This window comes from Theobroma cacao, chromosome 3, assembly GCF_053813885.1.
Source record: "Theobroma cacao isolate CCN51 chromosome 3, ASM5381388v1, whole genome shotgun sequence".
NCBI lineage: Eukaryota > Viridiplantae > Streptophyta > Magnoliopsida > Malvales > Malvaceae > Theobroma > Theobroma cacao.
The window spans coordinates 5,203,332-5,227,573 of NC_142641.1; the positions used below are offsets into that span (position 1 = coordinate 5,203,332).

The window sequence follows — 24,242 nt, forward strand, 5'->3', positions numbered from 1 at the left end:
CAACTAATTTTTCTGTCTTTACATTAACTAGCATAGCTTTGAAAGAGTTAAAACACTTCGCAAACATAGATTTCACCTATTATCTAGTTCAAAATGCTAAATGTAAATTATTTTATTGATTCAAAAAAAATAAAATAGGAGAAAGGGTGAAAACCGTGTGTAAAGTAAAAAAAAAAAAAAACTGAAGGGTTTTAAAAAATTCAAGCTGTGTGCAAAGGGAAAAGAATTAAAAAAAGGAAAGTAATTAAGTGTTTGATTGATTCATGAAAACAAAGATAAAAAAAAAAGGGTGAAAACCATGTGCGAAGGAAAACAAAAGAACTGAAGGGTTAAAAAAAATTCAAAGCATATGCATAGGGAAAAGAAAAAAAAAAAAAAGGAGCATAGAAAGAAAAGGAATGTAATTAATTGTTTGATTAATTCACGAAAAAAGAGAACACAAGAAAGGGTGAAAATTGTGTGTGAAGGAAAACAAAAGAGTTGAAGGGTTTAAAAAAATTCAAACCATGTGCAAAGGGAAAGAAAATAACAAAAAAAAGAGCCTAGTAAGAAGTACACAATGCACATGAAAAAAAGAAAAAATTTATAAAATAAATTAGATGACTTGTCAATATTCCAAAACAATTTATTTGATTTTAATTAGGGATATGCTTGGTTGAGGGGAATGGAATAGCCATTCCTCCCCTATTATCATTCCTAAGATAAAATTACATTTGATTCAATGGAATGGCTATTCCGAATTGCTAAGAATAAAAAAAAAAGTTGATTAGACAAAAATATTATTTTACAATTTAATAAATTACCTTCTAAAATAATACCAAACCTATTTTTTCTCTCTCTTCCTTACTCTTTCTCTCTCTAAAGCACAAAAGAAACAAAATTTTTTTACTTTATTTTCAAAAAAGAAAGGAAATGAAAATATTTAAGTATTATTTAATATATTAATATTATTTAACTACAATAAATATTATAAAGAAAATTATTTAATATTATTATTTGAATAGAATAAACGTAATAAAGAATATTATTTAGTATTATTTAAATTTAATAAAGAATATATTTTTTCTTTTAATATTAAATATTATTTAATTATAGCAAAAGGTATTTTGATTTTATTACTTAAAATATTTTTATTTTTGAACAAAATAAATTCTTTAATTTTAATAAAGGGTATTCTACGAAAGAACAATTCTATTCCTCCTCTATTCCATTCTGTGAACCAAATGAACTCCAGGGGTGACAAAATTATATATTTCTAATTTTCTATATGCAATAATATGATAATTAAAAATCAAAAGATGACTGTCGCTGCCTTCAAGTGAATAAATTACTAAAATTAGTTAATTTTCATACACATGGTTCTATGTGTTACAAACTAATTTTACTATATAAAGATTACCTTTAGGTGCATAATGCATACCAAAACCAAAAACATTCCTAAAATATATAAGAACCATAATTCCGCGACACAATTCTAGTTTTTTATTTTTTAATAAAATTAAAATAAAAACCCATCGCTCGTGTCTCCCGAAAATAGCCATAGAAATAAATGGTGGGGACCAAAGAATTACGAAAAATTTTTGAGTTTAAGTGCCTAAACATGCAAAACAAATTGGTCCATATATGAAAGGTGTTATTTAGATGTTCGGGCCTTGATGAATTGAATAATTAGAAAACCAAGCAATCAGCATCCACAAACAACACATATCGGGCAAAAGATTAACCATGAAGACCACAATAGCTGCAGCTTTGCTCCTCTCTCTCTTTGCAATACAATCTGATTTCTTTGGGGTAGCCAACGCCACAAATAAGCCCGTGCTTGACACCGACGGCGAAGAGCTTCGCACGGGTGTTGAATACTACGTTGTGTCAGCATTATGGGCTGCTGGTGGTGGCGGGCTAGCTCTGGGCAGGTCTAGAAATCAAAGCTGCCCAGATATCGTTGTTCAAAGACGATCTGAACTTGACTATGGTATTCCGGTGATATTTTCACCAGTCAAACCCAACGATGTTTTTATCCGCGTATCCACTGATCTAATCATAGAGTTCGTTCCCCTTAGAGACAGCCTCTGCTTGACAACAGCTGTGTGGAAGCTTGACGACTATGACCAGTCGACAGGAAAATGGTGGGTGATAGCCGGTAGGGTTGCAGGTGATGCTGGTCCTCACACTTTTCCTAATTGGTTTAAGATTGAGAAGAATGGAGTTTTCGGTTACAAATTTACTTACTGCCCTTCAGTCTGTGATTCATGCACAACTCTATGTAGCGATATTGGAAGATATGAAGACAATGGACAAATACGGCTGGGTCTCGGTGACCAAGGATGGCCCTTTGTATTTACAAAAGCAACAAGGGCGATAAAACAAGTTGTTGGGAAGCAGTAGCTCTAAGTTTATTATGAAATTATTCAAAGTAGCAGTTCTTGCTGTTAGCTTTGAATAAATAAAGTTAAAAGTGTGTGCATCCTAGAAAGCTGGTTGTAATGCATAGTTGGATGTTTTTGTTAAGGTTGCCTTTGTTTGAGACTGGATATGTCCTCACTGGGTCTATCTTCACAACCTCTTTCCAACCTTATGAATAAACAATTTGCATCTTGGCTGAGCAATATGGAGTATATATTTGATAAGCTGACTTATGCTTTTTCTGCCGTTACGTATTGATTGCACTCATGAGCTTTGCGTATTGCAATCCCTCCGGTATTGTTGTCCCTTTTAAGTCTGTGAGGTACGGAAGGGGGGAAAAAAGAGGAAAGAGAAAAGAAAAAATAAAAAAGAATAAAACATGGGGAGGTTAATTTACGTTTATGATAAAATTTATTAAGTCAGTATTAATATTAAAGTTAATAATAATAGTCTCTTTGTCCCGTAAATACTATCTTAATTTAACTTTTAATAGTAAAACTTTTTTAATTTTGACTTCATTTTATTTCAAATTAAAATATAAAACAAAAAATTACTAAAAACTATCAGTGAAGAGCTTTTCAAGTATATCTTTATAAATATGTAGTTTAATTATACTAGCATTCTTGGTTACATGCTTTGTACATAAATATGTACTTCTATATTTTTCTAAAATGTAATTTTGAAATATAAATAAGTAATTTTTTTTGTTTTTTAATTTATAAGTAATTTATTATTAGAAAAAAAGACAAAATCCAATGAATAATAGCATAAAAAGGTAAAAACTTATTTTTGATAAATTTCATAACTAATTCATTTAGTAACTAGACACAATTTAAGATATTTTAGACCTACTTTTACTTTTATATAAGTTAGCTGGAGTCTCATTTTCAAGTCTAAATCTGATTTGCAACGTGACTGAATTGGCAGCCTAATCAAGATGCCTACAAAGTCGGTTTTCAAGTGGAGGATGGCCCGCCACATTCTCCTTATATTTGGCTGTATCCAATTAGGATAGTTGGAGATTAAAAAAAAGGATTTGATAACTCAAAAAAAAAATGGTAATTCGATTATATTTTAATTTATTTAAAAAATAATTTAGTTTAATCTGAACTTTATCATAATATTTTATTATTAGAGAGTATAAAAGTGGTAAGGATATATTTTGTCCTCAGAAAAGTTTCACACCTCCTATTTTGCAAACTCATGAGGTTCATTTAAAAGCAGTCGGTGAGACATATACAGCCTATCCATTCAAATCTTATTGCAAGTTGATATATAGATTTTCATTTATTTGCTTGATAGATTTTGTCTTTATCTTCTTAATTATTGTAATAAATTAGTCACGTTGTTGTTCAAAGCTAAAACCAATAGCACGAGGCCATCTATTTCTCCTTGACGGCATGTGATAAGTTGATTGCTACTTATGGTGAGCATTCGGCGTCGGATTCAGACATGTTATTTTGGTGCCAACAAAAATTATATTTTATTTTATTCTTTTCCATAATTATGTATTTCACTACATTTCTTAATATAAAAAAATAATATATAAAATTTTTGGAGCCTAGAGATCCACCTTTGCGAGCAATAGTGATGGTATTTGATCTACGCATGAATACCTTTTTTTCTAAACATATAATATATTAATACAAATTGTGTTCGCCCACGAGAAAAAATTTATTCATACTTTATATGACTAATATCATAAAACCAACCATAAAGTAAAGCCCTTTGATGATGTTAATCTAAGTTTTCTTTATATTTTAAACATCTATGTATATCACCAAAACTTTATTCAATCTTATTGTTATAAGACTAAGTATAAATTATATAAATTATAGATTACAGATATAACTAAATTGAAATTTTTTAAATATAAATTGTCAAATTGATTAATTGTTTCAAAGATAAGCTTAGAATTTTTCTCATTATTGCAAAAAAAAAAAAAAACACCATGGCATATTTGTTGACTTATAATATATCTATGGAAAGCGACGGTGAGACACAGTCCTTTCATTTCATTTAAATCTGACCACGTGATAATATGTAGCATTTGATTTATTTATCAAATTTTGTCTTGTCTTCTTAATTATTTTATATTCAAAAATAAAGTATTGATAGTAGCAGGCATCTGTTTCTCCTTTAACGATAAGAAAAAAAAAATCAGCAAAGAAGACAATAAAAGAAAAGGAAACATCGTTACGTTAATGATGTGAACGGCTGATACCTACGTGTGAGTTGGAAAATACTTCAAAGCAGTTAGATAATTTTTCTTCTCAATTGCTAGATCATCTTGAAGAACTTTAGTTTTTGTTCTTCTTTCTTTCCCACTTGAATTATCTATTTTTAATTAATACCAAATGAGTGGAAAATATTTTTTAATGTATCAAATCTTGTCATCAAATCTCCCAACTCTTCATGCGTTGCCAAAATTATTTTTATTGTACTCTGATGTTATATTTATAAATTCTATGGTACAAGTATGATTTTCATATATTAACTTCTCAGCAATGATAAAAAATTTAAACTATAATAACTTGAGTAAGACATATTCCAATTATGGTGTGGCAGCTTAAGGGGATGATTGTAATTTAAATACATGTTTAGATGTTTGCCAAGTATATTATAATCAATTATTTTCAATATAATGTTTTAATATGTTTGAAAGTTTTGTTATTGTAATTATTTTCAATTAGGTTTATCTTTTATGCATTGTCATCTATGAATTCTATACATTATCAGTGAATTAAATCATATCACTAATTAATAAATAAATTTAAAAGTTGAGAAATCTCAAAAATAAATATTTATAATTTTAAAAACATTTATTTTAAAAATTTTTTAAACTTTTATCTTGTCAGAATATATATATAAAAACCCTTCATAAATATAATGGCCACGTTGTTATAAAAACTGACAGGGCAGACAGTGCATTCATTGAGGATAAGGAAAAAGGCCCATGAACATTTGAACAAACATTATTTGATGTGATAGGTTGATAGATACATGGGTGGACAGAGAATGTTTCAATTATTATCAAGCAAGTGGCTTACGTATTGCCGCATAATTTTTTTTTTTATTTATCTAGAAATGAGAGGGTCCTGTGTTTTTTAAATAAAGGAGTGATGTATTAATTAATAAATTAAATATTTGAATGTATATGTATTGTGACGTTGTTATGGATAAAAAATTTAAGTTATTGAAGTTTTTATTATTTATTTATCTACTTTTGAAAGTAAAAAGATAAAATAGATATATTTGATATATATTGAAATAAATAATTCTTTTAGAATTTTACATTTAATATATATATTTACATTATATGATAAATACATAATTTTAATTTTATATAGACTCATTAATTGAGTTATAATTTGTGTTACATTTTAAGTGTTCATACTTTTTAATTTAATTATTATATTGTTGTTGACCTTTTGTTCTTGTTCTTGTTTTATAAAATGTTTACAAAACTAAAATAAAAAACCATTAACAAGTAATAAAAATATTAATTAAACAGAATCATTTTATAGCATTAATGAAAAATGTTTAACCTTTTTTTACATCCTAAAAATTTATACCAAATTAGAACAAAATAATTGGTAAATGAATTAAAATTCCTCGTAAGTTTAACTTTCTGATTTTATATGCAAAAATAATTACAATAATAAATCATTTAAAAAGTGACATATGCAAAATTTTAATCAAATATATTGTGTTTCAATTATAAAGTGGGATTAATGATAAGGCGTTGTTGAATTCATTTGAATTATAAATTGGCCCTTAAAATGATTAATAATTTTTTTTGGAGAAAATGAAGGTAAATAAGAAATTATATTTATTAAAAAAATAAAGAATTAGTATCTAAAAATGAAGCAATATAAGAAGATAGTCCTAGATAAAAAAAAATGTATATTGATCAAAATTATATTTATAATTTTCCTAATTATTAAAATTTTATTCCTTTTATTTTGTTGATCATTTCGTCCGGTGCCCAAGGGCGGAGCTAGCCAAATTTTATTGAGGGGGCCAAACACAGTTGAATAAAAGTTAAAAATTTTAAAAAACTAATATATTAAATTTGATCAACAATAAAAATATTGATAATAGAAATATGAAACTAAATATAAAATTATAATTTGTAAAATATAATAGTTAAAAATGATATATAAGATTAATAGTTTCTTCCTATATAATCAGAATTATTTAAATACTATAGATTCAAGATAATTTCATTTCAATTAAATATAAAATGTAAAGCATATAAAAAAATACTCAAGTTAATTTTCTCTTATATAATCAGGATTAATTAAAAAATGATACATTGATGAAATTTTAAAAAGCAATGTAACACTACAACTTATATTTGATAACTATATAATAATTTATTAATTAAAAAATGATACATTGATGAAATTTTAAGTAACAATATAACACTATAACTTATATTTGAGAACTATATAATAATTTATTAATTTTTAAAGATTCAAATCATAAAAAATAAAATTTACGTAGCATAAAAAAGAAGAGCATGACAAGTAGAAGGTAGATACTACATATTATATGACAAAAAAGGAAAAAAAGAATATGATTAATGGTTTGTAAAAATTTTTAAAAAAATTATAAAAACTTATAACACATGAACAAATAGAATAAAAATGAAATAAATAAATAAATATAAATAAAAATAATAATATAAATTGAAAAAAATATTTAAAGTTGGCTGAGATATGTGAAATCATTTTATTATTTTTTATTTATATTAATTATTAAATAAAAAATTATTTTGAAAAGGTCATTAATAGAATATATAAAAAAGATTTTAAAATTTTTATATGTTATGAAAATATTTTAAAAGTTTTGGGCCCCCCCATCACATAAGAAGGCTCCGCCTCTGCCGGTGCCCATTCTCACAAAATTAATAAATTATAAGCAATATCGGCATTTTTTTTTGTCCATACGTTAATCTTATCTTGTATCTTAATTGTGCATTTATTGAGGAACTTGACTGCATATATGGATAAGAAGACAAAAAATTAAATAATATCACAAATGGACAATAGCTGGTATTATTATTTGGAGAATTTGATTTTTAAGTATTTTGAATAAAATTAAAATAGTATAAATAATCACAAATAATTGAAATAATTTTTAATTGGATCAATTTAAGACTTAGACACCAATAAACTCAAGAATTTGAAATTTATAAACTTAGTTTTTCAAAAAAAAAAATTCGATTTTTAATCGAAATAGGTGTTTTAGATAAGAAAATTTGTGTTTTGATTTATGAAAACATGTTAAAAATATTTTAATCGGTGTCAAATTGTTTAAAAAAAAATAAGGAGAGTTTAGAGGATTTGAAGTTTTGGTTCATAAGTAACAATAACATTTTAGACATTAAAATGAAACAAAATGTTTTTGAATATGGCATGTAACAACAATATTTTTTTAATATGACGTATAATAACAATATTTGTTTCAACATGGTGTGTAACATGTTTATGTACATGACGTATAACAATAATATTTCTTTTTTTAACATGACATGTAACATGTTTTTGTACATGGTGTATAACAATAATATTTTTTTTTTAACATGACGTATAACATGTTTTTATATATGGCGTGTAACATCATGGCATGTAATTTTTTTAACGGTAATTTTATCCAATTTGACTAAAAATAGTTAAAATTATAAAAAAAGTTATTTTTGAAAACATATCATCTTTAAGGATTAATTTTAAAAATGCCCCAATTAATGTATATTCTTTAATATGTTCATATTTATCTTATTCCCCATTATCATCATGGCATTTATTCATGAGATGTGACTATTAAATTGAATGTTTGATACTTGCTGGCTGCCCCATTTTTGTTTGTTGCTGTGTTAGAGTTCCTGGTGTTTGCTGGATTTTTCAAGCTTTTTCCGAATCTACAATTGCTCTATTTTTGGCACTCAGATGAGCGCTCTAAAGTTCATTTGTATTGGTTTATTTTGACTACTCTGTTTGGGCTTTAGTAATTGATGAGTGCTTCAAAAAAAACAAAAACACCCCTAAGAAAAACATGTAAAAATGTTCATTGTGAGCACTTTTCTCTTGACTCTAGTAGTGGATTTTAAATTCCTTACTATATATCTTTTGTTTTTATTGAAAGACACTGTATACTTTTTGTTGGTTTGAAGCATATGCAGGTCATCGGCGCAATACAAAAAAAAATGCAGTAAAAGCACAAGCCAGCTTCTAACATAGTATATTTATACAAAAATATTGCTGAGGCAAGAGGCAAATTATTTATTCATAAAGCTGAAAGATCACAAAGCTGGGCTGTGAAGACAGACCCTTTAAGCACCTCCACCCTCAAGCAAGACTCTGACTACATATCAATACATTGCCGGCTTTTGGGGAAGCACAGAGCTAACCTTTTATTTAGTGGAAAGTAACGACCGGCTAGTAGTGCTACTAGGACGTACACTTGACACATAAAACTTAAAACTAATGCTTCGCATTAACAACTTGTTTTATTGTGTTTCTTGCTTTCTTAAATATCCATGGCCATCCATTTTCACTGAGAGCCAAACGCACCTGTCCATCATGTCCATGTCTTCCAAAATCGTTGCATAAATGTATGCATGAATCACAGACTGAAGGACAGAACCTAAATTTGTAACCGAGTGCTCCGGCATTCTCAATCTTAAACCAACTAGTCAAAGTGTTATGACCAGGATCACCTTTAACCCCATCAGTTGTCACCCACCATTTGCCTGTCGAGGGGTCATAATCGTCAAGCTTCCACACAGTTGATGTCAGGCAGAGTCTGTCCCTGATGGGAACGAACTCTATGTTTACATCAGTAGATAAGCGGACAACACCATCTTTGCCATCCGCATTTGAAAAGATCACGGGAATACCATCGTCGTCGGATCGTCTTTGAACGACAATTTCTGGACAGCTTTGACCTGTAGCCCTTCCTAGAGCTAGCCCGCCACCACCGGCACCCCATATTGCTGACACGACGTAATATTCAACCCCTGTTCGGAGTTCATCACCATCACTATCAAGCACCGGAGATTCATCAGGTCTGGCTACCCCAAAGAAATATGATTTTGATGTGAAGGCAAAGAGGAGTAAAACTACAGCTGTTGCGGTCTTCATGGTTAATTAATATGTTGCTGGATATGTGTTGACTTGGATGCCAATTGCTTGCTTTGCTACCTCAATTTATAGAGGAAGGCAAAGGATGCCTATCTCGGTTGGAAGCCATACATTATCTTGTGGTATTCATAAATCATCCCAATTCATGAATTCCTCAAAATTTCAAAATAACACGTTTCAAACATGGAGTCGGGAGTCGGGACCACCTTTTTTTTTTTTTTATTTTGTTTTTTCTTTCTTGTTTCTAAAGTTAAGACCACTTTCGTTTAATAGCACGAATATGGGTTAAATACCAAAATGGAAAAATGAAATTGTGAGAAATGACCTTCGTAGTAAGGTCACTTCAAAAACGACCGTCATTATAATTTTAACTGTTTTTAGATAATTTTTTGTAAGACTTGATAAGAATACCCTTTAAACCAATTAATCTAAATGAAGGCGTGTCTCGATTTTTTTCTCTTCTCTCACTATTTAGATAAAAATTTCAAAATTAAATCTCGATTTAGCTATCCTTTCGTCCAGCTCTCCAATGCCATTGGGATATATATCTCGCCGTCTAGCTCTCCAACGCCATCGAGGTCTATATCACTAGCAAACTTTCTCATGATCCCAAAGTGTAGAGATGATATCAAGATATTTGTTATGTGTTTTTGAGTTTATTTAGGGTTATTCATATAACGTAAAAGTTGATGGGTAAATTATATGAGTTTAGAAACTTAAATCTGGCTGGGAGTAGCAAAATAGATCAGTTTATAGACGATGCGTGAATATTTATTAGGCATTGCGTCACTAGATATTAAGGTGTGTGACTGGATATTAGGAATCGTAATCTATTTATTTGGCATCACATGATTGAATATTTGTTGAGCATTGCGTGACTGGTTTGTGGCATTACGTGACTGAATATTTGTTGAGTATTGCGTGACCTATTTGTAGGCATTACGTGACTTGTTTGTATGCATTGCGTGACTTTATCTACCAAATGCCGAAGGTGATTATCTACTAATTCAGCCCCCTTAAAAACAAATTCTGTAAAATTAGAAGAGAATTAGCCAAAAGTTCTTTGGTAAACTGTTTAACAAAATAAATTATATAAGTTATAATTTCGGTTAAAATTACCATAAAGGATATTTATGTCATCTTCAATCATCTAATAAGCTATAATGTAATGCTTGAAGTTTATATATAATTTAAGATGTTAAAATCAAAGAAATCAAAAAAGAAACGGAACAATTTTCATACTTGTATAGTAGCAATAGTATTAGATTTTGGTTGATCTAGCAAGCAATCGGACCATAATGCTTAAATTCTGAAAAAAAAAAGAGAAAAGAGGAAACGATGTATGTAACATCAAAATCCTTTTAAGTAGTGCATAAGAAAGAAAACCTTTAAATAGTATCTGAATGCAGTTTTGAATTTTAGATTTTTTTTTCACTTAATCTCTGTAAGAACAAAAAAATTCTAGATTTTGATATTCTGTTGTTGAGTCTTTTATTTTTTTTGTAGATTTTATAGAGAGAGGTAAAGGAGAGAGAAATCATGATTTACGTTAGAGAATGGTAATTTGTAGAGGGAATGAGAAGAGAGAGAGATTGATTGAGAAAGGGGTATTTTATGAAAAATTAATATATTTTTAAAAGAAGAGAAGAGAAAGCTCCTCCCTCGAGCTTTTCTTTAAGCTCTTTTTTTTTAAAAATTTTGTTCTTAAAAGAAGCTACTTTTTATTAAGAATTTCTCGAAAAATGATGTTTATCCTGACTTTTGCTTTTAAGAAGTCAATAAGATGAAAAAAGGCCAGGCCGAATAGGTACTTAATAACCAAATTAGCCCCCCTTAATTGCACTTATATCGGTGTAGAAACTAAAAAGTCAATGTTCATGCCTATAAATAAAGAGAACCATTAACTATTTTAATCAAATTCAATTATCTTAATCAAATCAAATAATTGTAAAATGGCCTCCAAACATCTAAGACTCGAGAGTGAGGAAGATGCTACCTCCGAGGAGGAGGAGATGCCTTTGAGGGAGTAAGTGGAGAAAATCCTGCAAGAGATGAACGCCTTGATCGACAAGTTGGTGGCCAAGACATTTGACCTAGAGGCTGATATCCTGGCCAACAACAAGATTCTCGTTGAGATATATGAACTAGTAGATGAACTTAGGAAGTAATGAACTACGATTCAAATTTTTTTTGTATCATCTCTTTTTATTTCAAAAAATCTAATTAATAAAATGTTAAGAATTTTCATTGAGCACATATTTTCTTATTTTCTTCGTTTAAGTTATATTATGTTGAATAACTTCATGAGCGAATGTTAGGTATTGCGTGACCTATTATTAGGTATTGGGAGACTGGGTTATAAGCACTACATGAATTGTGCAATGCACATCTTCTGTTGAGACATTGCGTGACTAGTTTGTATGTATATGGTGACGTGTTGTTATGTATTGCATGACGTTAGATCAATACGTGGATGGTTATGTTGGCATAACGTGAGTGGATATTAGGCATTGAGTGACTTATTATTAGGTATTGCGAGACTGTCGGTGCGTGACTAACTTGTGCAATTTATCCTTTGTTTTGAGGCTTTGGTTCACTAGCTTTTAGGGTTTACGTGACTAGTTTTTATATATTGCGTGACCTGTTGTTATGTATTGCATGAAATTGGGCCATTACGTGACTGGCTATGTTGGCATAATGTGTGTGAATATTACGTATTAACTTATTATTAGGTATTGAGAGATTGGTGCTGTGTGACTTGTGCAATTCACCTCTTGTTTTAAGGCTTTTGTTCATTAGTTTTTTGGCATTGCATGACTGGTTTTTATGCATTGCGTGACATTAGGCCAATACGTGACTGGTTATGTTGGCATAATGTGAGTGGGTATAAGGCATTGAGTGACTTATTCTTAGGTATAGTGAGACTGGCAGTGCGTGATTGACTTGTGCAATTTATGTCTTGTTTTGAGGCTTTTGGTCACTAGTTTTTAGGCATTGCGTGACTTGTTGTTATGTATTGCGTGACATTGGGCCATTACGTGACTGGTTATATTGGCATAATATGAGTGGATATTACGCATTAGGTGACTTATTATTAAGTATTGCGAGACTAGTGCTGCGTGACTTGTGCATATCACGTCTTGTTTTAAGGCTTTTGTTCACTAGTTTTTTGGCATTGCATGAATGTGTATTAGACATTGCAACACTTATTTTCTATTAAAATTTCAACAGTCGACCAAATGTGACTTAGGCATTACATAAGTGATTTTTATGCATTGAAGGGTAATTTTTGATAAATTGATTGATTGTGGCACTTATTTCCTGTTATGTCACGACCTGGAACTCCCCTTGAGCCCGTGACAATCGTCGTGGTGCCCCGATGGGCACTCATCTCTCAAAATACCAACCAGAACTCCGCAAGGCTTAATATCAGTTTCTCATTTCCCCCGGTGAGTAACCGTTGACAAATATTATGTTCCAAAGGATTTTGAGCTATTTCCAACTTAAAACAGATAAAATAAAAGTTTTTGTCTCACATGGGTGTTTTGGTCATTTTTCACTGAAAAATTTTGAAACCAGTTTAAAATTTAGTAAGCAAGTACTAATCGCATAATTCACAATCAAAAATAAGTGTAAGCACCTAAAACCTTTATTTAAAATGAAATTATAATTATTTAAATATAGTGAGAAGATAAAACAAAATATTCAATAAAATATTTTATTTTCTTATAAGCAGTATTTTTAGAGTTATACGTAAATACTTTTTGTAACATAAAAGCAAAATAATTTCATTCATAATGTGACACATTAAACCAATGCATTTAAATTAATTTAATTTAATTTACAATATCAAGCGGGCCCACGAATGACTAGAAGTGAGGAAAACGGTGAACCTACAGTTCGAAGGACGCAAGTCCAATGGAAGCCCTCGATGGAATCAGCTATCTACAGCCTACTCTGAGCCTGAAATGGGTGAAAAGGAGGGTGGTGAGATTATAAAATCCCAGTGAGTAAACAAACATCATTTAAATAAGATAAAGCCGAGTAAAAGGAGACAATTAAAATATCCCATCATTTTAAGTATTTCACAATTTGAAAATTTATCCCAACCCATGCAAACGGTTGTATTTCATTTAATTTCTCATTAAGGCTTATGACTTCCATAAACATTTGGCTCATGCCATCAAATAGTACTCGATGACACCTTGATCAGAGGCGTACACTCGAGCTCGCCAAGGTTGTTAAAATTTCGTATACACGTAAAACATATTTTTTTTTTAGTTTGAAAAACACAATCATTCCTTGGCGTTAGCTGAGTTCATCATCACGAGGTGGTTCGGCGTGACATGAACTCTGTCCATACCTCAAGAGATACCCTACGTGCCTCTCCGACCGAGGTACATATATATATCCGGATTCCGTGCCCCTCTAATAGGCTGGTCCACAGAATCCGCCTACTGCAGCAAGCTAAACCCACCATACAATAAAATTTTGACAGCATGACAAGGCTAATATTTTACTATCCAGCCCGCAAGGGTAAAATAAAACAATTCATACAATTCATAAAACATAGCCCAACCAGTCATGCCAACACAATAACAATATAACATAAGCCATCAATTTCCAATCATAAATTTATAACATACTGGTGGTCTCCAATTACTCTATTTTTAAAATCATTATTTAATTTCAAGACAATTTATAAAATATTTTCATGTAAACACATTTTGTTTGTAAAACACAAATATTTACCATTTAAACTCATTTTCATAAAATTTCATCAAAATCGATTAAAAACATACTTTAGATAATTAAAATGATGGTAAGGTTTGAAATACCCCATACTTTGATATGGTGATAAATAAAGTTGATCGAATGCAAATTGAGGTCAATTAAAATGTTTAGAAGTGATAAAAGACGAAAGGAGTAGTTTAGGATAAAATATTTCGCAAGGGAGAAAATAATAATAAAATAATAAAAATTTTATCAGAGGAGAATTTGTGAGATAAAAGGCGATTTGGAAGTCAAGTGAGGCATAATAAGGTATTTTGGGTACCAAGGAGACAAGATAAAATTTTTAGAATAAAATAATATTTTATTATTAAAATAATATTAAAATATTAATATTTAGCCGGATGTCGAAGTCAATCAAGCAGAAGGATCATATGGTTGATCCAAGTGGGGGAGAAGATGACAAGCCCGACTTTATAAAAATATTTATCATGACATACATGTGATGGATAGCATGTTTGCATGCTAGAAGAGTTCCGAAAAATTTACAAAAGTCGGTATTGTACCTAGAGGTACAATAAAGTTGATTTAAGCCTCGAACTAGATGAAATAGAGAATTTACGATGAAATTAAGAATTTTAAAGTCCTAGAATGGTTTAATATGGTGATTCGGAGTTTGAGGATCAATTTGGAGTCAAACCGAAATTTTCACTATCTAGGGGCAAAATGGTCATTTACCACCTGGGGACAAAATGGAAATTTTAGAAAAGATTTTTTTTGGCCCCATTTGACTTATTGGAGTATAATTTGACTCATTGGAGTAAGATTTGAGGTTTAGAAGTGAAAAATTTTAATTTCGGTATAATTTGGAGTAAAAGGGTAAAATAGTATTTTTGCCACCCCAAGGGCAAAATTGTAATTTTCCACCACCAGGACATTTTTCCAGCACATGGTCTTCCTTTATCCTCATTTTGACCATTGACTAATTGTGTGGTGGAGATAAAAAGGATTAAAATTTTTAAATTTTAAAAACGGGCCAATGACATGATGCCACGTGTCATGCCTTTATTAATTTATTATTTTCCTTTTTAAAAGGCACAAAATCAGCCCATCTTCCACCCCATGGCCGGCCAAACCAGCAAGAAGAGAGAGAAAATAAAAACAAAACCCTAGAGAGAGAAAATCAAAGAAAAAGTGTGAATTTTCAAGAAAATTAAGTGAAAAAGGTGAGATTTTTTCTATTAAGCTTGAGTTTTCTTATTCCCAAGCATTTCTCTTTATTTTCCATGATTAAATTACATGTTTTCATGATGAATTCAATTCTGAAAAAATGGGTTAGGAGAGAGAAACTTGTTAGATTAATTTGATTTTAAGTTATGTTAGTGTTTTAAGTTAGTTTAGCATATTTAGAAACAAAACAACAAGAAAAGAACTTATTTTCTCCCACAATCATTAATGGCTGAATTTACCATGTGTTGAGTGAGGATAAATTTGATTTTCATTCTAGGAGAATTGGTTAAGAAATGATGAATTATGAGCCTAGAAAAATAATGAAAATTTTCGGAGCAAAAATACGATTTTTTACCCACTAGGGGTATTTTCGTAATTTGCTATTGAGACTGATAAATTGAATCTCATTCACAGTCATTGAGGTAATTTGGTTATAATTGGAGTGTAGAAAGTGAGAAGAATTGATTTGGAGTTAAATTGGAGATAATAGGCCGAATTAGGTCAACACTGCATTTAAGCGGTAGTCGGATAAGTTATATATCCTATCATGCATATATACCGAGCCTGAATTGATTTTATAATGGTCAAGCATTGATGTGATGAATTATGTATTGTACATTGTGGATAGGTGGTGAGCAAAGTACACTGGTAAAAGTACAGAAATTGTGCTTGGAGACTGGGATTATGAGTATATCGACTCCTAGAACTGTGAGTGAACTTATTATCGTCTTAATTATCTAGAGTAGTTTTATACAACTATGTGATTTCATGGAAAATGGGTTAAAACGGTAAATTGCTATGTTTTAAGAGAAATTGTGATTTTATAAAATGATTTTATAAATTTTCTGAAAAATCGAATATTGGTTTTGAAAATAGAGTAATTGGAGACTGTCTGCTTGTGTTGCAAATTTATGGTTTTAAATTAAATGGCTTATGACAATATATGAGCATGAATGGTTAAACTGATTTTGGTGTCAGAATTATTTGTATTGTGTATTCAGCCTTGAGAGGCTAGATTGCGATAAATTGCCATGCCATGCTAGAATGAATTTTATTGAATTGGTGGAATATATATTAATTATTTACTGCAGAGGGGGTTCCGTGGACCAGCCTATTAGAGGGGCACGGTAAACTCCATTATATTATTACCTCGAACGGAGAGGCGCGTAGGGTATCTCCTGGGGTAAAGCTTAGGGTTCACTTCATGCCAAACCACCACGTGAAGGGGAACTCAGCCAACGCCAAAGAACGACTGTATTTTTCTCAAACTAAGAATATATTTTAAGTGTATACAAATTTTAACAGCCTTGGCGGACTCGGTTGGATGCCCTGCGCAAGGTATCACCGAGTATGAGTTTTGGCACGAGCCAAAGTTTTAAGAAATTCATAAGCCAAGTTGATTACTCGATTTTTATGGATTGATTTTATTTGGTTGAAATGAACTGAAAGGTAATGAAATTACAATATGATGACTTATTTTAATTGTCTCCATTTACTCGACTTTAGATAGTTTAGATGGTATCTGTTTACTCACTAGGATTTTATAATCTCACCACCCTCATTTCCTCACATTTCAGGCTCAGGGAATTCCATAGTTAGCTGACTTTGACAAGGACTTTCATTTGGACTCGAATCGGTAAAAGCTGTAGGTTTCCAGCTTCCGATGCATTTTGGATAGATGTGGGCCCACGTGTCACTATAAAAGAAATTTTATGCTTTGGTTGTTTGCTTTATAATATATATGAATATAATTATCTTTTACGCTATAAGAATTATGTACCGATAGTTTTATGAAAATTATTTTGTAAGAAAATAGTTTATTTTGTTGAATATTTTTATCATATTCAAATGGTCAAATTTTCACTTCAAATGAACATTTTAGATACTTAATTTTTTTAAATCATTAAATATATATTTTCGACGTACCTACTACATTTTTAGCAAGTTTCGAGGTTTTCGACAAAAATGACGAAAATGCCCCTGTGAGCTAAAAAAAATATGTTGTGTTATGATTTGGAAATGATTTGTAATCCTTCGTATTTTTATTATTTGATAACTATTGCTCACTGGGGAAGTGCGAAAGCTGATACGAGAGCCTTGTGAGGTTTCGATCGACATTCGGGGTGAAGAATGTTTGTCGAGGCTTCGCGGCGGTTGTCACGGGCTCGATAGAGAGTTCCGGGTCGTGACAAGGTTACTCAAAGTACTAGGAGTTCGATATACTCCTATTCTCGGTCTTCGGGCACAATCTCTCTACCCTTGTTAGAGGGCTCACCACCTATACATCATACGTGACACGAATTTTAATAAATTGTGTCAATTTATCATAAACTATTTTAGGCTCTCTAAATCTAAATGAATGCATGAGATGGGATGCAAAATGTCTGATTAATCACTTAAATGTGATATTCGACCTAAGTCACACTATACTCAGCCTAATCGGCTAAAATCTCCAATTTAACTCCAAATCAATTCTTCTCACTTTCTACACTCCAATTATACCTAAATTACCTCAGTGACTGTGAATGATATTCAATTTATCAGTCCCGGGTCAATAATCACACATGTCTATACATTAGGTAAAAATTCGAATTTTCACACCAAAATTTCCCATTTAATTTCTAGCCTCACCAAACATCAAATATCACCCAATAATCATGAAATATCATCAATTTCAGCCACAATATCCTCCCTAGAAAATTCAGCCAATGATGGTGATGGGGGAAAATGAATTCTTTTCTTGTTGTTTTATTTCTAAATATGCTAAAGTAACTAAAAACACTAACATAACTTAAAATCAAATCAATCCAACATCTTTCTCTCTCCATACCCATTTTGACCAGCCATGAATTCACCATGAAAACATGAAATCTAACCATGAAAAATAAGGAGAAATGCATGGGAAAGGTAGATCACAAGTCAAAATCAAGAAATTTTACCTTTGATTGCTTGATTCCTTGAAATCCACCAATTTTTCTTCAATTTTCCCACCTAGGGTTCTTGTTGTTTTTTCCTTTCCTCCTTTGTTCTTCTTTGGCCAGCCATATGAATAAGAAAATGGGCTGATTTGCATTAATTTATAAGCCAAATATTTAATGGTTATAAAATATGCCACGTGTCACCATTTCATTGGTCCATATTTATTTCTTAACTATTAAGCTTTCTCTCTCCACCATATAAATTCCTTCAATTATCCATGATAAAATTGGGTAAAATTCATTTGCTGGACAAGTGTTTTGGTGGTGAAAAATTACAATTTTGCCCCTAGGGCGGTAAAATTACCAATTTAGCCCTATACTTCGAAAAATACCGAGATCACCATTTTTTTTTAACTTCCCAACCTCAAATCATACTCCAATGAGTCAAATATGATCAAAATTTTTTAAAAAATTCCCATTTAGTCATCGAGTGGCAAAATTACCATTTCACCCCTAGATAGTGAAATTTTCGGTTTGACTCCAAATTGATCCTCGAACTCCAAATCACCATATTAAACCATTCTGGGACTTAATATTCTTAATTTCATCTTAAATTCTCTATTTGATCTAGTTCGAGGCTTAAATCAACTTTGTTGTACCTCTAGGTACAATACCGACTTTTGTAAATTTTTCGAGACTCTCCTAGCATGCAAACATGCTATCCATCACATGTATGTCATGACAAGTATTTTATAGAGTCAGGCTTAACATCTTCTCCCCTACTTGGATCAACCATATGATCCTTTTTCATCACTGATTTCGACATCCGACTAAATATTAATATTTTAATATTATTTTATTAATAAAATATTATTTTATTCTAAAAATTTTATCTTGTCTCTTTGGTTCCCAAAGTTCCTTATTATGCCTCAATTCGCATCCGACCAACTTTATTTATCACCATATCAAAGTATAGGGTATTTCCTGTTAAATTTCAACAGTCTACCAAATGTCAAGCTTATGATTACATACGATGGTCATTGGGTCTATGACAGTTATAAGGGTGGTGAGACACGAGTGAGGGGTGTTGGGAGTGATTTGTCATTTTGGGCCTATTGAAGCTGGTTGAAGAGGTTATTAGGGTCTACTTACATAATAATGAAATTGAGCTACATGCATCACTTAGTCATACGGTAGGGGTTTCCTGCACAATTATTAGGGATGATGAAGATGTAGCAAGTATTCTGCGAGATAAGAGGGTAGTTGTTGTGTTTGTGACAATTAAGGCACGAAATGCAAACGATATTCCACATGAACATGGTATCCAACATAGTAATCACCTACAACAAAATGTTAATTATTCTACCACACTATGCATTTCCTAACAAACAACCATGGCAATCACGTTTGACGTATCCTCATGAGTTTGAGCAGCCCGGCACACATATGAAGTGTTTGCATAATAATAGCATTGTTTAGATAGCTAGAGTAGAAGGTTTAGGGTTTTTAGTTAAGAAAGGGAAGAAAGGGTCTAGGGAAAATGGATAATTGTGTTTTCCCTATCACACAATATCTTATCAACTAGTCAAACATTCCATAAGTCATGCTATTGGCATATGCATACTCATGAACTCTGGAATGTAAATTGTGTAATCTTTCTAAAAAAGATATGAATAAAAAATAAACAAAGTTACTCTGCATTTCGACAATTGTAAAGCCAATAACTTCGTTTTGGTTAAAGCTAATAGCTTCATTACATTGCATTTCGACAATTGTTGCAGTATTTTAATGTTTATCTTGAGAACCTACTATGTATATTTCTGTTGTTACTATTTTGGTTAATGGCTAGGTACATAGGGTATCTTGAATCCATCAACACTATACATATATGTTACATTAGGTTGCTAATGGCTTTTGAACAATTTGTTTAAAGTAACTTTATTTATTATTGCCAATAGCTTGAAACAAATTGTTCAAAAGCCATTGGTGTCAAGCCCAGCTCTATTATATACTTGCCATGTCATTCATATATTTGATAACATGTTTGCATACTTGGAATGCCTTGGAGAATCGTTAAAAGTTGATATCGTACCTAGTGGTACAATTAAGTCGATTAAAATCTCGAACTAGTTTGAATAGAGATTTTATGATGTATTTGAGAGTTATTGAACCTTAGAATGTCTTAGTATGGTGATTCGGAGTTTGAGGATTGATTTGGAGTTAATTCGGGAATTTTCATAACGTAGGGGCAAAATGGTCATTTTGCCACTTGAGGGTAAAATTTGAATGTTGGACGAAATTTATGACCAAGTTTGACTAATTGGAGCATAATTTGAATTTTAGAAGTGAAAAATTTCAATTTTGACATTTTTTGAACATAAAGGCAAAACGGTCATTTTACGTGTCCACGGGGACGTAATTGGAAATTTTAGAATTTCACAATACCATAACACTTGTCAAGCCCATGAATTTCACCTATTATCATTTTATACTTGGAATAATTAAGAAATTACATGTGGTGGTAAGCAAATACTTAATTGTTAAGTTATTAACCATGGACCAATTACATGGTGACATGTGGCAAATTTTAATCCTTTTATAATTCTCTTTAAAAACCAGCACACACTTCTCCCATTTCATTCTTCATGGCCGGCCAAAGTAAAGAACAAAGAGAAAAGAATAAGAGCAAACCCTAGAGAAGAAAATCCAAGAGAAATTTATTGAATTTCAAGGAACAAAATAATCAAAGGTAAGATTTTTCAATTTTAGCTTAAGATTTACTTTACCCAAGCTTTCTTTTTCATTTTCTATGGATGAAACATAAGCTTCCATGAGGGATTGCATGCTGGCCGAACTTAGGGAAAGAGATTTTGATGGTGGATTTTGCTAGATTTCATGATATCTTAGTGTTTTTAGTTGTTTAATGATGTTTAGCATGAAAAACAAGCAAGAAAATCACATGCCCTTCAACAACCCACTTTGGCCGAATTATATGGGTGACATATTGATGATGGATTTAGTTGTATTTCAAGTTATTTAGCTAGTAATTGATGATTTATGGTATCGGATATCAAAATCAGAATGAATTTCCATTATAGTGAATTAAGTCACAATTAAGCTCATTGAGGTACTTAGGTGTATTTGGAATTTTGGAAGTGAAATGAATATATTTGAAGTTGAATCGGATGTTTTGGTTAATTTAACAGTGTATAGTTTGAGTTAGGTCGAATACAAATTCAATCCAATCATAATTGAACCCACGTAGAACACCATCTTTAAGTGATTATTCGAACAATTCTCATTCAATTTCATGCATTCATATAGAGCCTAAAATAGTTTTATAATAGTTTGGCACAAATATATTGCATTACGTATCGTGTATTATGTATAGATGGTGAGCCCTCTGATAAGGGTAAAGATATTGTACCCGAGGATCAAGAATAGGAGTACTCCAAACTTCCGCTATAGTGAGTAACAGACTTTCATCTTAACTATCTAAAGTTGTTTCTACTTGTTTTTATGTTTTAAAAAATAATGAGTTTAAATGGTAAATTATTATGTTTTAAAAATTGAATTGTTGGTTAAATGAAATGAGTTTTATAACTTGTTTTGAAATTGAATACTGGTTTTGGAAATTGAGTAAGTGGAGACTATATACTCGTGTTTTGATATATGGTTTGAATTGGTGGCTTATGACGATGTGATGGCATGAATGGCTGGATTTGTGTTTTGTGTGGAATATATAAACTGTTTTGTTTTGCCGTAACACAGGTTGGGTAATATCATATTAGCCATGTCATATTGCCAAAATTTTTATTGATTTGGTGGGATAATTGATTAGCTTACTGCAGTGAGCGGGTGTTTGTGGACCAGCCTATTAGAAGGGTACGGTAAGCCCCGTTATATTTTACCTTAGTATGAGAGGCACAAAGGGTATCTCCTAAGGTATATTTAGAGTTCACTTCACGCCGAACCACCACGTGAGAGTGAAACTCAACCAACGCCAAGGAACGGCTACGTTTTTAAATGTAAAAACATGTTTTATGTATATATCGTTGTAACAGCCTTGGCGGACTCGGTTGGAAGCCCGGGCCAAGGTGTCTCCGAGTACGAGTTTTGGCAAGAGCCAAGTTTTAAGAGAGTCATAAGCCTTACTGATTAATTTTGATGAAATGTAATTGTTTTATATGAATTGAAATGAGTTTTGAATGTTATGAATTATATTATGATGGGATAATTTAACTGTCTCCATTTACTCAGCTTTAGATGTTATAGATGAACTTTTGCTTACTCACTGGGTTTATAAAAACTCACCCCTTCTTTTCACCCATTTCAGGCTCAGAACAGTCTGTAGACAGCCGATTTTGTCAAGGATTGCTTTGGGATCTGCATCCTTAGAAATCGAAGGTCTACAGTCTTGCATATTTTCGGTTATATCAGGGCCCACATGTCATTGTAGAATATTTTGTATACCTGGCTGCGTGTGCCACTGCGTGTATGAATTTATTTTGCTTTTACGCTACAAAAATTATTTACGCAGAGTTCTATAAATATTATTTTATAAGAAAATGAAATATTTTATTTAATATTTTTATTTAGTTTGATTTGCCACAATTTCATTTTAAATGGATGATTTAGATTACTAAAATTATTTTTAGATACGAAATGTATGTTTTTCGATCGTATGCTGTATTTTTACTAGGTTTCAAAATATTTGGGTAAAAATGACCACAATACCTCTGTGTGGTAGAAATTATTTTTTTGTTTGTTTTGATTTAAAAATAGTTTATATTCCCTTAAAACATGATATTTAGTAACTATTGCTCACAGGGAAGATGTAAAACTGATGCGAGAGCCTTGCGAGGTTTCGATTGACATTTCGAGTAATGAATGTCTATCGAAACATCGCGGCGGATGTCACGGGCTGGAAGGGAGTATCGGGTCGTGACAATTGGCAACCCAATGTAACATATATGTATAGTGTTGACGGCTTCAAGATACCATCGTACCTATCCATTAACCAAATACGTACCTATCCATTAACCAAAACAATTTAATATTTAAACTTTTACCTTTTTACAATTATAAAATAAAATTTTATTATTAAATGATAATCTATAAATATATATAATGAAAATAACCTAAATATAAATCCTTCGTCTGAATGGTGTTAATTCTATAACTTCAAGATAGAAAATGATTCATGTAATACAGTGACTTGAATGAATAAACCTTGAGATGCACCTTAGAGAATGCAAAAATGGTTACTACACATGAAAAGCTTGATAAAAAATCAAAGAGTTAATATTGGTGGGCCTAGTGCCTTTATTGCCCATTTTTGAGTATGACCAATGATCTTGGACTAAATTCGTAATGCATAAGAACAAGATGAATTTGTGATAAAAATTTTGGGATTTGAAAAGTGAGATCAGGAATTTGAGTATGGAGACAAGGGGTTGTTGAAGTATGGATTCCGAACGTATATACAAAGTCGAGATAACTTGAGAGAAGAAATTTTGGAAGAGGCTCACGTTACCGCCTATATAGTACATCTAGGAGCCACTAAAATGTATCATGATTTAAAAATGGTTTACTGGTGGCCGGGGATGAAGAAGGATGTAGCTAAATGTGTAGCCAAGTGCTTAACTTGTTAACAAGTTAAAGCTGAACATGGGAAACCCCCAAGTTTGCTACAACCATTGCCAATTCTCGAATGGAAATGAGAACACGTGACTATGGATTTTGTGACGGGATTGCCCCGTGTTAGTGGAGGATATGATTCAATATAGGTAATAGTGGATCGATTGATCAA

The 24,242-nt window shown here is 31.2% G+C and overlaps 2 protein-coding genes and 1 long non-coding RNA gene across 4 annotated transcripts; 2 read left to right on the forward strand and 1 right to left on the reverse strand.

Annotated features, from left to right (window-relative positions):
- Nucleotides 1-1,619: 1,619 nt before the first annotated feature.
- LOC148763513 (21 kDa seed protein-like) lies at nucleotides 1,620-2,606 on the forward strand. Its single transcript, XM_088805064.1, has one exon. It carries the CDS (start codon nucleotides 1,726-1,728, stop codon nucleotides 2,383-2,385), a length of 660 nt encoding a protein of 219 aa, XP_088661190.1. The 5' UTR covers nucleotides 1,620-1,725; the 3' UTR covers nucleotides 2,386-2,606.
- Nucleotides 2,607-8,666: 6,060 nt separating this feature from the next.
- LOC148763514 (21 kDa seed protein-like) lies at nucleotides 8,667-9,646 on the reverse strand. Its single transcript, XM_088804451.1, has one exon. The coding sequence runs from the start codon at nucleotides 9,549-9,551 to the stop codon at nucleotides 8,892-8,894; it is 660 nt and encodes a 219-aa protein (XP_088660577.1). The 5' UTR covers nucleotides 9,552-9,646; the 3' UTR covers nucleotides 8,667-8,891.
- A 5,762-nt stretch (nucleotides 9,647-15,408) lies between these two features.
- Nucleotides 15,409-22,872, forward strand: LOC148763515 (uncharacterized). 2 transcript variants are annotated; one of them, XR_016025558.1, is made up of 3 exons: nucleotides 15,409-15,508; nucleotides 16,141-16,220; nucleotides 22,767-22,872. It is a non-coding gene; the product is annotated as an uncharacterized LOC148763515 (long non-coding RNA). The 2 variants fall into 2 exon arrangements; XR_016025557.1 differs by lacking the exon at nucleotides 22,767-22,872 and adding an exon at nucleotides 17,090-17,360.
- Nucleotides 22,873-24,242: the final 1,370 nt, after the last annotated feature.

Bases quoted from the DNA above. Each gene is read 5' to 3' on its own strand.
- LOC148763514 (XM_088804451.1), bottom strand. From the start codon at position 9,551: ATGAAGACCGCAACAGCTGTAGTTTTACTCCTCTTTGCCTTCACATCA.
- LOC148763513 (XM_088805064.1), top strand. From the start codon at position 1,726: ATGAAGACCACAATAGCTGCAGCTTTGCTCCTCTCTCTCTTTGCAATA.